At 37.1% G+C, this 15,983-nt stretch overlaps 1 protein-coding gene across 1 annotated transcript in view; it reads right to left on the bottom strand.

Moving 5' to 3' along the window:
* Positions 1-15,983, bottom strand: part of LOC134792385 (all trans-polyprenyl-diphosphate synthase PDSS1) — an 82,781-nt gene that overhangs the window by 4,825 nt on the left and 61,973 nt on the right. Inside the window, exon 5 of the mRNA XM_063763678.1 lies at positions 683-772. Within this exon, the coding sequence (XP_063619748.1) occupies positions 683-772 (90 nt within the window). The remainder of the gene's footprint in view (positions 1-682; positions 773-15,983) is intronic.

The raw sequence follows: 15,983 nt of genomic DNA on the forward strand, positions 1-15,983 counted from the left end.
AAACGGCAGTGTTTAGAAAACTGAAATGCCATTCGGAAGACAAATAGGTAGTACACATAGTGCAATCAAGAAAAATCTACGAAATAGCCACACAAAGCCATCAATAATGTATGAGCGCCAATTTCAAGCATCATCATTCATACAGAACAAGGCTGCAACAAATTAAGTGCAATCTTTTGTTCTCGTTGTAATTATTTTGAACTAGACATATATCCTCTTAATGAAATATTATAGCAAAGATACAAACGATGGAGAACTTAATTATAATAGTTATAAGAACACGATTGTGCAAGAATGATGCATATAAACTAAAATGAAGTGTGTTATAAATAAAATATGTAGGTACCTATTAGATAAAATCATTTTCATTTTTCATTTCATTTCATTATATTTCGCACGAAGTAGTGCACTTTGCTGTATAATTATAGTAATTATATAGCAAAGTGCACCTAGTTTAGGTGTCAATATCACTCTTACGATACAATTCGAGCGTCTTATATGGTCAAAATCAGGGATCTGGTTACATACGAGTAGAACAGTTCGTTGTCTGTCTATCTTATGTTTTCATTGTAACCTCTATAACAAGGCCGGGGGTTAAGAAAACCTTTTAATAACGTACATAAAAATTATTCATTAACAAGTCTCATAAAGTCTAAGGTTACTGAAGATAAAGTGGTCATACCTGGCTAAGCACAAGTGTGACGTCATCGCTGCGCAGGCGAGCTATCATCATCGACGCCACAGCGAGGATGAAGTCGCCGGCCATCGCGACCTGGAACCAACACATAGATACATTGAACATTATTAATACACGGTTAATGAGGTTACCGAGACACTTATATGATCAGAGCCTTTTATATGATCAGCTGGATCATATAAAAGGCTCAGGATCGGACGGAGAGCAGTGGTCAAAGTGAGTCACAATTGTCACTTCCCACTGATATGTTGTTACGATCAAAAAGAAGGCGATATTGTTTACTAGTTACAGATTATTTAAGGTGGAAAAACCGATTTTTCGGTAGAAAAAGGCGCGACACCATAAATTTGTATGGAACCTCGCCACTTCGCGCCTAAATTTCAATTGCCGCCAGTAGAAATACTGACAAATTTATTTTGCTAGATTATACTTAACCTAGAATATGAAATAATATGAATTAATACGATCTATAATATTGTTTATTTTGTGAATACAAAAAAATATAGGGATAATTGTATGTTTCTGTAGTTAGAACTGTGGCCCTAGAGACGATCAATTGAGATTGTCAGTGATTGACATACATACCTACATTAGTAACGCTATTGAGAATGACATTTGATGCGTCAATATTTCAGGGTAGGAAAAGGGCACAATGAAAACGATTTTTAATCGACAGCTCAAGTATAAAGTTGATTCAATGACGCCCCCGTTACTAGGTGTTTATTGTTTGCCAATTGATTGGAAATCGCTTCAATCCATGCTGTGCACTATCAATGGTTATGGTCAATTTCGTACAGTCAACAACAGAGCTATGAATACAGGCAATGTGTCAAAAATATGTATACAGTACTTTATTGCCTGTACATTAAGGTCGTGTATACATATTTTTGGCACTTTGCCTGTATTCATAGCTCTGTTGTTGACTGTACAATTGACTAAGTATAGATACCAAAATTAATCACCTCGGTCATCTAAAAGTTAAGACTTGCGAAATGTGTGAGTTCTGTAGAAACTACTAGACAGTACCCGGATTTTCTAACCGCATGTGTCAATAATATTGTCTATATTGACTCAATATAGAGAAAGTTTACGCATGGTGTTGTCAATCGACTAACCAGAGATAAAGTTCATTTTAAACTAGTCTCTACAATTTCGACGATTACCTATTTATTTTCCTCAGAACTTTACATAGCTTCAAAATATGACGAAATTCCACTTGTCATTTGATCGTTATCTGCGGCAAGTCAAGTTGAAAATAACAGAAACAAACAATAGACTCCTGGTTATTTAAGCACATTGATTGCTTGAGCTTGGCCTTCTATACTCGTTCGCATAAATGCCAATGCATTTTGTTGGTAACAATAATTTGAATTCTGAGACTTACATAATTCGACTTTAATGCCCTTGCATGCAAGCAGGTACCTTTAGCAACACAGTCGCAATTTACCTCACAGTGAGCTCTATCAATGCCTAGTTTTAATGTTTACGGAAATTGCAATGCCTAATCTAAAGGTCAACTAAAATTGTCGGAGACTTATCTTACGGGAAACCAACTATTATAGCGAGTCTGCTTAAGCGCGCCATCTTAAAAATAGAAGGTGACAGCAAGACTAAAAAAATTAAAATAAAAGGATGCACAAACTTTAAAACGGGATGGCGGGGAATTTTTATAAGTAATCGATTGCGTTGTAAGGGCAGCATTGTAAGGGCCTGCGTAAATAAGGATAAAATAAAGTTTATCTTATAAATGTCAACGAGCAAGCAGGAATAACTTTATGTGATTGTTAACCGCCTACTACACTCCGAGTTTTATTTTGACTTTTTTAACACTCGATCACGTTTTGTAATTGAGGGCATCACACAGATATCTGACGGTGAATATATGTTAATAAATTAAGTAGTATGCCTGCCAATTATTTTAAGCACCGGACGATAAAATAAAAATAAAATTAAGGCAATGTGATGGGCTCCATTCAGGCTATACTAGTTTTCCGGGACGATAATCGATCTCTCGTCCACATAGCAACGACATTCAAGAAAGGTAGACGTAAATTGCAATTTTATTTATGTTTGTATTATTAAAGTTTTTATAATGGTTGCGACTGTCGTGAATGTACTGCTATATATGCGTAATAGCTAATTTATATGTCAACCGGAGAATGGATGTAATGGGTATAATGGTTATAAAAACAGAATGTAAAAATACGTTTTACAACAATTAAATATGTATTGCGTTCGTAGTCTCTCTTCCGCCAAACATCATTTGTAAGAATGATGACGGGGAAAGAATGATGACGGGGAAAAAGACTGTTCTGAGCTACTTCTTTCTTAGCCTTTATTTTAACTATCTAATCAGCAAACAGTCAAAAAATCCGCATGTTTTCCAACAAGGCAACTTGAGCAACTTTGGAAGCCAACTATAGTTCGTTTAGCATTAGAAATAAGGTAAACAATCTTGATGTGTCTTTTAATTGAAAAACACATTTTAAAAATAAGTTACGGTAAATATGTAACAATTATGAATCTAATACGATCATTTATATTCTTCTGCTTTCATAAGTAATAGTTTTTGAGTTTTAAAAAGCGTTTTTCAATTAAAAGACATGTCAAGATCGCTTACCTTCTTGCAAGTTCATTCTAATGCTAAAAAAAAACGAACTATAGCAATATTTTTCCTTAAATTTACCACCCAAAAAATAGCAATTTTTCTCCTCTCTATCATTCCTTTAAACTCCAACTTTGCAACACTGAAAATGTCATAAACGACGTAAAACACGTCAAAACGTTAACGCTTTATTCGCGTTGCGTTTCGTGGTCGCTCATTTCTCCGCTGGTATCAGGAATGTCGAGAAAGTCGGTGATGCGGCGGCATACTAATGGCGTTTCGCTGCCGCTTCCGACGGCGCAGCTGGCACGGCCTGGGACTCATTAGCTCACTGGACACTTGTTAGCCTACATCGGGTGGCCGGTCGCACCTACGCGGCGCCTGGGGATCGCCGTCGACGTTGGAATTACAAGTCGGTGACTTTTACTGGGTACTTATCAATGAACTTAATAGGGAGTTAAGCGTTAGTGACTGAGCGTCGATACCCGGTGACCGAGCCGAAGATTGTTTGGCCTACTTTTTTAGGGTTCCGTACCCAAAGGGTAAAACGGGACCCTATTACTAAGACTTCGCTGTCCGTCCGTCCGTCCGTCCGTCCGTCCGTCCGTCCGTCCGTCCGTCCGTCCGTCCGTCCGTCCGTCTGTCACCAGGCTGTATCTCACGAACCGTGATAGCTAGACAGTTGAAATTTTCACAGATGATGTATTTCTGTTGCCGCTATAACAACAAATACTAAAAACAGAATAAAATAAAGATTTAAATGGGGCTCCCATACAACAAACGTGATTTTTGATCAAAGTTAAGCAACGTCGGGAGTGGTCAGTATTTGGATGGGTGACCGTTTTTTTTTTTGCTTTTTTTTGTTTTTTTTTTTTTTTTGCATTATGGTACGGAACCCTTCGTGCGCGAGTCCGATTCGCACTTGCCCGGTTTTTTCTTTAAGACCTAAAGAGTAAAGGTTTTAATAGGAAACTGAATCTAATGTATAATTCGTATAAAAATTCCGTATAGTTAAACCGTCACGTCATTTGCGATTAAGTAGGTATAGGCTATTCTTATTAATTATTTGTTAGATAATAAATTTTGCCAATATCTGAGAAACACAATATCGTTACTAGAAGTAAGGTGCTACAATAAAGTTCATACTTAACGCATTTACATTGAAAACAACAAAAATGTCAGCACTAAAGTACATATACAAACAATGTGTTTCAAACCGCTAAACAAGTAAACGCTAAAACTTGCCCACCTACATCGCTAAATAATACATTTAAACATTATTTTTCGCACTAAAGGTCAGAACAATACAATATAAGGAAGCATATTAGCTACACGCGAAACTACAGGCAATTTTGAACTCCCGTATGGACCTCTAGTGTTCACTGCCATAACGATGTCATGGCAAAATATATTACACTTTTTTTTACTAACAAGCTCATTAAAACTGATTTTGAAAGTGACTCGGAGATGAATAATAGGTAATTTATTGGTCAATGACAGTGCTCACTGGATTAGACTAATTGAAAACGATGTTTTCTTTTTCTAGTTTGACTGAGGAAAATACAATCAAGCCAATGAATCGATTAAGTCTTAATATTATCATTAAATAGAGCTGGAAATCCGCATGCATGCACGAAGACGGATAATTACATAAGAAAACAATGTAACGCCGTAATGCATACATGTTCCGGATGACATCATACCCTATATAAATAAACGGTCAAGTGACATTGTAAAGTGTAAGCTACCACAATTAAAGAGACTTTGAAGCAGCGGTACAATTTGATTAGAAACCGAATGTTACTGTACAATGTGGACCGTAAAAGTGGCCGTTGTAAATACTAATTAGTTTGACTGCTACATTGAATAGCGAATGACAGTTGCAGACGCAGTGGGCATCGCACACAGAAAGTCTGCCGAGTTAAAAAATTAAGGTATTTTTAGGGCTAAAAAATACGTTTATTCCTAACCCTTTGAATCAAATATATCATCAGATCATCATTTAATATCCGGTGAGAATATTGTAACTTTGTAATAGAAATATTGGAAAAAAGTTAGTGCGAGTATATCTAGATATGTACTTATATTGAATTCTGTTTTCGGATTTAACAAATTCAAGGTAGTGTGTTGGAATTTCATATCATTGAAAGAAAAGAGTCAGGGAGAAAGAGACTAGTATCCTGCCTACATAATCGCTGTAATCAGTGATATCGAGACCGCTAACTCTGCTAATTTTGGCACATATGTCCTATTAATTAATACAACAGCGGTTTGATTCGGTAAAACACTGGCAATATAACGGATCGGTCACGGGAGGCGGTGGCGCATCGCGCGCGGTTGGTTGCGCAAATCGTGCACGCATTAACACACTTTCTGCGGCGACTATCCGGGCTAAAAAAGCGTCCGTTACGCGCACGGGAAGCACGGCACGCTGGCACGGCATCCCTGTGACCTGGGCCTTGAAGAGCTTATCATCAGTCCTTCCACCAATACTGAGAATCGAAACGTACGCACGATTTACAAGTCATACCAGCAGTTTTGGTCAAAAAGCCACTCGTCATTCGTCAAACATATTTTTTTTTATATTGTTGTCGGTTTACACCTGTGAAATTGGAGATTGCGGCTTTTTTATTTAAGGTTCTGTTGTGACCGCTGATTATCAAAGCGATTAAATAAGTGTAGTGACGGTTATAGGTCGTTGCATTTGGTATTTATTGGCTTGTCGCGTTTATCGCTTCTGGCTGAAGCGATAATCACGACAACGCTTCGGGACAAACTGTTATCAAACATCATTCAGTATATATTGCTAATGCTGCAAATTTTTGAGGATTGCGGTCTTGTTTGATAATCGTTTATGAAAAGAATCGTACCTTAAGAGAAAATAAATAGTTAAGGTTCAAATTATCTCATTTATGTAGAAAAAGTATTGCTAGTAATTATAATATGTGCGTGAAATTTAATGAGACATAGTTGGTTAAGTAAAATTTAACAGTTATCAAAAGCATGAAGCATAGCGATAGTAATGGAGAGGTCACTCGAGCGAGACTACCGCGATGCGGAAAATTGACTTTTTATGCTATCATTATGTTATTCAATCAAAATAATTGATTGTAATATTGTTGATGTTTGATAAAAGATATGTACCGTACATGTATAAATTAAGACTTACACGACCGGTTGGTAGTTCTAGTAGAAGTCCAGCCTACAAATCTAGTGGTTTGGAGATAGCATACCCGGTAAATGTATTTTAAAAGTGAGCACCAGTCCTATCCGTAGGTACTGCCTATAGTTTCGAGCCGCTACACTGTATAATTAAGCTATTGGTCCCAAACAAATACTTAATTATATCCATATTATATCGTATTCTAAGTAGTACCCGTAACATAAGCTTTTTTGGCCTTGGTTTGGGGCTACTTCAATGAAATCATCTACTTAACATATAACATTACTGTTCTAGTTCTCACCTATGCAAAAGGGCTAATTAACAAACGTGGGTAGATCATATCGCATATCATATCGCAACTGGAGCTTGTAGGTAAATTTAAAAGTGTGTCTCCCGTGATAAGAGTGAAAGGCTTTCTCAAGAACGCGTCGAAAGTCCCCCCAACGCGAGCCACATGAATAATTTACCAGAAAAATCTCTACGATTTCACATGGACTTAATTCTGAACGTGTTGAAGTTTCTATTCCGTAATACACTTAACATTTAGACGTAGGTATGTATAATTGTTTATTGGCATAAAATGTTCTGACTCGGATAAGTATTATAATAATAATGATCATTATTAAGGGCCTTATAAAGTGGCAGTTGAGAAATAATTTCAATCGAACCTCAAGGCGACTTAGTGGCAATCACCCCGGTAGTCGAGGCGGTGCGGGAAAAACAGTGCAGTATTTTTATGTTTTTATTTTTCAGTAACGATTTTTCTGCAAGACTAGCCGGTTTGAAGGTTACTTGGAGTGGGATTTCGTCATGGTTCTGGTATTAAAGACTGTCCATCATTCTGTTTTAGTGGCAGGTTTCGCAAGGCAGCCTTGACAGTGGTGACCGGCAGGTGGCGGTGGCGGCGGACGGAAGGTGAATGTGGCGCGGGATGTGTGTCACCCGGTCGGCCTTGACTCCCCTTATCCCCTCCCTGCTGTCGGAACGTGAATCTTAAGTGAAGAATTTAAGAGCTATCCGAGACAGGTGTGAAATATGCCTGACCGTAAACGGGAAGACCTAAGAGGGAGTGTCGGCAAAGAAGTTTGTTAAGCACTCGTTTGCGTTCTGCGTATTAACCACCCGTGTAGACTGGCTCTCCTTCTACTGACGCGTTTTTCGCTGGAGTCAAAATATACTTTCGCGTTGTGACTACTCAACAAAAACTAGTTGATATATTTTGAAGCAGGCAAAGCGCCAATCACTGCCGAATTTCCTAATTTCATGAATACTTAACACAGTGGTACAGCAAAAAAATTAGAACATACAGTAGGTACAAGTTCATGTAACATCAGCACATCACAAAACTGTCGATATGAATTATTTACGCGATTTATATACCGTGATTTACCGTTTAAATTAAAGAACAAAAAACAGGCAGCCTGTCGAAAAAGAATGTCCAGTTTGTGGAACCGATCTACCTTGACCCATCGCCGGCGAAATATGTAGTTTGTTTACATATCATTTGAATTCGTGCTGCGGTTGGAATTTCTGTCCTGGTTTGAGCTGGCTCACATAAAAATACCTACCGCCTACCCCAATGTCCTAATTGAGAGTTCTACGCAAGTTTATATGAATTTGTAAGACTTATTTAATCGATTCTACAGTCATGTAATAAAACGACATGACAATAATTATCACGGAGAAGACAATTTTAGGTAGGCTTCTAGCAATTAGGTTCTAGCACAAAATGAAGTTCCATCATAGACATATAAAACTCAAACGTAATCGTATTTTAAAAAATGGAGCTTAATTTAACGTTAAATGATATTTTTATGTAACCACACCTAGACATAATGACCATACGATGGATAAGAGTAGATGTGTTCAAATAACGTTTTATCGAAGTATTTCGTACGGCGCGCGTGGCCATGGTCCGATCGGTTGCGAAACCACCTCTAGTGGCGATTAATGATCGACGAGTGGGGCATCGTTTCGACACCAACCAACACGTATTCACTAATCAATTTCGATACCAATGTAATACCAATTCAATGTTGATATCAATCCCTCGCACTCTCACTTATATGAGTGAGTATGAGAGCGAGCGAGCGTCTAATAAGTTTTTAATATCATTTTGATGCGTCAATCGTGCGTTTGAGAAAAGGCTCCGGCTAAACGGAGGGGTATGTATGCTATGCACTCGTACCGCTAAAAATCCGGTTACAAACGATACCGGTTGAATGTTAATCTCTAATGAATCAATAGTAATGTTTTAAAATCCTAATGACATTGTAGGCGCGTAGCGTCTAGCAGTGAAAGTCGGAGACGAGTAGCGACCTTGACACGGTGTCGTTCACTTCAATGAAGGATTTTTGTGTTTAAAGAACTACGTAAACATCAATACGACACCTCGTACTTTCACAATCGAATTTTACCGTGTTGTTATACTGTCATACAGTAATTTGTTACGTATTTTAAATCGATTCGATTCATGCATACGGTTGGGTGAAAGTTTCAGTTCATTGACCAAAAATCGAGCGAGTCAGCGAGACTAATTAGTAATTAATATCCATATTCGTTTGTGTAGTATTAAGAATCTTCTAATCGACAGATTTAAAAACTATATTTATGTAATTTATAACGCGATTTTTATTTGCAACGGCATTATAGTTGTTATTATCTTGAACTTTGGTTCGATCTTTATAAAGAATTGTAGCTGACACTGTCCCAATTATAAGCAGTTGTGTCGCAACGATTTTAAAATATTCAGAAAATGAATATTAGTTTAGGGTAGGATAACATGTTACGAGGTTACGGCCCTCGGCCGCGCGTCCGACCCACTTCTCGGCGTGTACGTACAGTTAGCTATACTGCGACCAGTTCTTACTTTACACTCTTTATACGAGCGGTCGAAAGTGTTGAACGAATTTTGCTTTCGACGACCGACCGGTCGCACAATGACTAAGGCATAATGGAAAGTCCTTTCGTTCTTCATTAAGACGAATTAGGTTAATAGAGTGATGCAAGATATTATGTTAATAAAATTGCGCAGTGATAGAGATAAGTTGCCTAGGCCTCGAGCTCGCGCGGCCGCGAGGTGTGTCGCGCGCGCTTTACCAGACATCAACGCGCGGCAACTTTGTATTTATATTCCCGCGGTGACTACAGAAATAAAGAGCAACCCAGAAGACAATTAGACAATTACATTACATATCGTGTATGACCAAAGAAAACTTATATCCTCAGTTAAATGTTAATTTTCAATACTGGTCAGTTGTTTTACTGACAGTTTGACGAGATATTTTTTATAGCGCTAGTAGCAATTATATAGCAAAATGATTGATTTAAATGGCGCATTGTCAGTGAGATTGTCTAGTTATTTTTAGTTTATTTTTACAACACTAGTAATGACGCATTGCCAGAGATTAAATTTTGAAGTTAGCTAAAAAACAGTCGTGTGAATAAGGCACCCCATTTACATAACCAAGTGTAACAAAGTAGAAAGGAAGCCAATAAAAACGAGGAAAAGTACATTGTTATTATATCATTTTAAACTACGGCGCAACTCAAAATTCCACGAGTCAAATTAGTGGGGTAATAAAACGTGATTTTAACTTAAATGGCCACACTCATATAATTAGTAATCACTATAATGAAGGCTCGGGGAAAACTCCGAATTATTCGCGATTAAAAAACTGGTCAATATGCAAGAAAAGGGCAGTCAGCAGACGAGTTCCCTGAATGGGGCTTTAGCAACATCGAAAGAATGCTGGTCCATTCGTCATCTCGGCAGGTGTAAAAAGCAATTTACCTCTGCAATTATACGAATTGCATATTATGTTAATTTGGCGTTATAAAATGAATGAAATGTCTTGAGTATTGGTTAACAAATCAGCAATTTTATCACTGCGTTTTTATCTCATTTACAAGTTTAAGTCGCATCGCGACATTGTCCAACTATTCGTGATAAAAATACTCGCTTGAAGATGATTCGGAACGGACGCTGGGCTGGGTTTACGTAACTTGACATTTGTAAAGCTCACGGCAAAATTCTTGGTATTGTTCTGGCGAACTGCTGATTATTTTCGATAATAAGCCACCCTACATGGATTGAGTAATGATCGGTTCGTGATAATTTAACGTTGGGTGACAACTTCATTCACCATCTTGGAAGAAGCAGAAACGTGTAATTTGTACAAAATCATTTAAATGTAGAGTTTACATACACTTAAAAAGGCGGCGCTTTGCGTAAACTGTCGAAAGTTTTCAACAAATATAAGTAAGTAAAACCTGTTTAAAAGCAAAAGTTCCGAGCAAAAATCCAACATATGAGTTTAAGATTCTTGTGAAAAAGAAACGTTGCATCTTTGTAAGTAATACTGTGAAGTATTATTTGTTTGGCACACATTAATTAATTACCCCGGTGCACTATAATGTCAAAAAAGTGCTTGGCTGAAATCTCTTTGACCTGCAGCGCTTATTGAACCAATCGGAATGGTAAATTACGTCAGTTAAGCCGGATCGTACGAGTAAGGTTCAGTGACCCTGGGTCCCGCATCGGCACCTGACGCATCAGTGACTGATGACGCCGAAACTCGGAGAAAGCTGCTGACGGACTCGGTTACGTGTCCTTCCGTCTGAGACCAAGCGACATGTAATCTTAATACAAGCTTTTTGTTTAACTTCTTACATCATACTGCCACCTAGATGATATCTGTACACCTAGGCCTATACATTACAGATCGACAGCGATCTTAGCTGAATAACAGAAAGCGTTAATAATTAGACGATAACAATTTGCTACACTATGTGGAAACCTAATTAGAAAACGTTTCATTATCCTAATATTGCATCAAATTAGTGAAAAGATTAAAACTATCAATGACTACTAATGAAATCTTGTCGTAAAATAAGCCGGTTTGCCTTCGCAATAGATCATTGATGTTGAGTAATCAATGAAAATATGAGAACACACGAATTATGTAAGTGCTAATTCACTCGTAAATGTATACGGATATCCGCTGGACGAAAAGGGCGCGGTCAAAACCTTGCGTCAGATACGAGTAGAGACAACGTAAAGAAAGATCGACACCTGACTCGCGGGGAGGTCGAAACGAGATACACATAATATAGAAATCGCCGAACAGATCCGGACTTTCCTTCGAACACGTTACAAAGTATCACGTTACGCGCAACAAATGCTAAAATGTATATAAATTCATAGCGCGTATACGGCTCATTTAAACTCGCGATTCTGCCGCATAGCTGTTGGAACAATAAGTATCGCGACATATTCTGAACAATGGTCTCAACGATAGGAATCGCCAATTCGACGCTGACGTAGTGTTCTTCTTCAACCTTGCCTATTGTGCGCGTACGCATCTTTATATAGAGCATGCTTATTATGCGTGTAGGTCGATGACTGTATTACAATTCTTGTTTTAAATATCATAATATTTTTACAGATAAAATGAACGATGAAGGCCCAAGACAACATGGATAGGGCTTGTGAAAAAGAACCTTAAAGAAAAAATTATACCACAAGAGACACAGGACAGATGCTCCTGGCGACGCCATATAAGGAGAGCCGACCCCAAGTAAATGGGATAAGGCTAGGAAGAAGACGAACGATGACCAACAATGATAGAAAGATCTTACAAAATCCACAATGAAGAAAAACTAACAGAATTCGAAGAATTCGAGAATGAAAAAGTTAAGACTCGAGGAAGACGACTAAAAACCACTCTGACAAGAGTAAACATAATTCCGCTGTGACATAACGAGGAGAGTACACAATGCTTGACCAGGCATAGTAACAATGTCATAAACGAATAAGCTGATAGGCAAACAGACACACCTAGCTAACAATGCCATTTACGTACATGACATGTACATGTATTTACGTACGTACCAACTCTGGGAGGAACTGCCTACATCAGAATCAACATTTGTGTATTTGGATGACATAACTCAAATACAGGTTATTGGATGAACTTGTGAGCGAACTGATAAAACATCCGCTAGACCGAACTTGGTAGTCGCAAATATTGCGACACGTGGACGACAGGTAAAGGAGCCTGAGAAATAAAAGATTTATGACTATTGCTTTATCTGCATATTTTAACCTCGAAAGTCCCCGCATATGTACTTGTATAAGTACAAATTCAATTCGAGTTTTAAATACTTATAGAAATTTTAAAAAGTTCCAAATTAAAAAACGCAAAAAACTGGCCTGAGTCTTAAGAGAGTAAACATAAAATTTATAAATAAAATAATCAATAAATACGAGTAAATAATAGATATTTGGGTACAATCTTTACATGCTCGTTTATAAAATTAAAATTCGTCTCCTCTTTGTCAAAAGACAAGAAGAACGAAATCTAAACGTATCGGCCAAAACCGCTTCGATGTCATTTGGGCCTGTAACAGGAATGTAGACATTTGTTTTACCGGCTTTCGGTAATAGAAAGATCTCTGTATTACTTCTGTGTTTCATTATTAAATATTTATATGTAATAATAATAAGTCATCTGCAATTGTTTTAAAAAACAACTCTCAAATATGACACGCTTTTATGATGGCTTCTCAAACAGTCGAGTCAGACATTTTTGTGCACTTCATCTAATTGTACTTAATTTATCATAGAACATTCAATTCAAGTTTTAGCTAAATATTTGACATTAATTTAAATGCCGTGAATACAGTTTACATCACGTGAGTAAATAACATGCTATATCTATGATAAACACATTACGGATCGTCTCACTCAATAGCAAAGGTCGAGACAAATTACTCAACATGCAACCTACATAAAACGGAGAAGTGGGTTTACAACTTTACACATCTAATTTATAGAAACCACATTATATTTGATCGTTGAGTCGTTGACCAAAGATCTTACGTCGGAGATCACCGGAAGGTATAACCGCGGGACATTACTGATCATTTAATCTGTGAAGGACGAATGGAACGCGTAGCGCGTACAAGTTGAATAAATGAACCTTTATAGCTTTAAAAACTAGCTTTGACTTTGTTGGCCGATCCATCTGTATTCCTACCGTGGCATTCCTTTGTTTGCATCACTGGTAATGGAAGCAACGCATCGGATTCGCATTTTCTTCCTAATTCTACATTAGTCGTAGTAACCATGATATGAATAAGCATACACTTAGTGCCACGGATGCTTACGAAAATTGCCTTGACGAAACTAATGGCTATAATAGGTTTAACAAATATATTCCTTTCAAGAGGGACAGATTGCATAACGATCGTGTCTCAACGTACCTTCGTATGGCTTCTGTTTTGGAGACACGTGGGGGATTATATATTCAAGTATTCACGTTTAATATGGACGAGCATTGTTGCATTGATGGTATTTCTTAAGAAATGGGAGTGCCGAAAGAACAATTTTTATTTCTGGCGCAAGCTCTTAACGCTCGTTGATTTGCTAATTACATGGAATTGCTGGAAAATGTCTAAGTTTGTCCTTATGTTGAAACTAGATTAAGAAATAAACTAAGCAATTATAATTAAGTTTACTGTTCCTTCGACTAAGTACTTCTTTATCGGATTAACACACAATCACAAAAAATCGGATAAACACAGCAATCTGTATAATTATCCGTATATATATACGATCATTGGAAGGTGCGGCTACACCAAAAACTGTTGAAGAGTGTGGCCGCGGGGCACTTTCACCGGGGGTCGCACAGCTTTCGTAGGTACGAGGCCCGTCTGAGACGCCGCTCTTAGAAGGTTACAGTACGTTCAATAAACACGCGGACACCACCTGTCTCACTCGTGCGCCGGCGAGAGAGAAAGGGAGAGTAGATTAAATTCGATTACAAACACGAGATAGCCCGCCGCCGGTGACGACGCGCTCCACTTCCCACAGCTCATAATATTTCTTGTTTCCCTCAGATTGGGGCAATAACCTGTGACCTAAGAACCTACTGGCGGCGTCACATTTACAACTTTCTTTTCAAATAAAATCGGGCCAAATAATTCGTTGCACGGTTAATGATACCTAATGAGAAAGTAAAAGTTTTTACACGTTGATTAAATATTCAACGGCGACGTCAATTAGCAAACGTACGAGTGTGACTGGCTAATACGTCAGTGCAAAAATCGCTTTCTATGGTGACTGAAAATGAAATTGAATACGCCTCACATAGGTCGACAGTCCAATATTTAAATAACAAATGGGTAAATATGTAATGTGGTACAGATCTTGAGCTTAAAATCAATATTGCTAAAGCCAATACATGTAAGGTTGGTAACGCATGTTATTTTTGGTACAAGGAGGTTGGTATTAAGGGTCAATCCTTATTTTATATTTGAGTCAACCCTCTCTCTCAATGTCAGACATAATATCCACTTATCATGTATTTATCTAAGAAGAAAGTTAATTAAAAATAATTAACATACAATAAGCAAAAAGTCGTATAACACCAGTCGGTTTAAAATTGCAAATTACATTAATTAAAAAACTGGCATGTTCAATTAAATATAAAATATATTTCGTAAAAAAAATAAACAATCAAAAAAGATTAACATACAAGACCCAAAAAATATCAGACTTAAGTACTTTACTTACTCCGCCTGTATTTCTTTTCAAGTTTTAAATCTTAAATTAATGTGACGTCCCGCAACTCATATCATTTCTTTTTTTTTTCAAACAATATGATACCACGTGTGTTTTGTATACTAAGCATAAATAACTTTATGATTAGTTACGTAATAGGTCTGATGACAAATTTTGAAATCCCTTTTATTATTGTCGGTACACTTGTATTGGTTCCGAAAAACACAATATTTCAGCTATACTCATAAAATTTAACTTAAATAATTGCATTTTATTATATCTAGTTTAAAACTCGCGCGAAAACGCCTCGCACGACATTTGTGACGTCACCATTTAGTTGGTGGTATGGTGGTAGACATTGTTTACATACTTACAATTACGAATTTCCCTTGAATCCGAATGATATTGTTAATTCAGCACCATATATTACGATTAGGGATGATAAATACATTACAAAAATGTATCACAATAACTCATTTTACACAAAAACTCTCACACGGTTGCAATTTATGATGAATTATTTAGATACATGTAAAGTTTGAGTGAAAAGGTTTTACTTTTTAATTTTTCATTTTTTCTAGTTACGACAGCCAACATGGCAATGATAGTTCCATTCAGTCAAATAATTAAAAAAGTTTGTTGGTGAAATATCGTATTATTTAGCATTTTATTTAGATAATAACAAATAGATATCTCCTTTATATCGTGTAATAATATTTTTTGGACGTAATAAATGTTTAGTGTCGAAATAACATTTTTTTGCACCTTCGAACTCTTTGGTGAGAACGTATGGATTTCGGTCAATGAGGTTGTCTATGTTGCTCTAAGAAATATGTTATGGATTGATGACGTCACTGTTTGGAACGCTTCTGATTGGCGTTTCAATAATAATGGCCGATTGGAGAATTTTGCAGTTTTATTTTATTGAATATATTAATAATCCTTCAGTTTA

The sequence above is a fragment of the Cydia splendana genome, chromosome 7, assembly GCF_910591565.1.
Source record: "Cydia splendana chromosome 7, ilCydSple1.2, whole genome shotgun sequence".
Lineage (NCBI taxonomy): Eukaryota > Metazoa > Arthropoda > Insecta > Lepidoptera > Tortricidae > Cydia > Cydia splendana.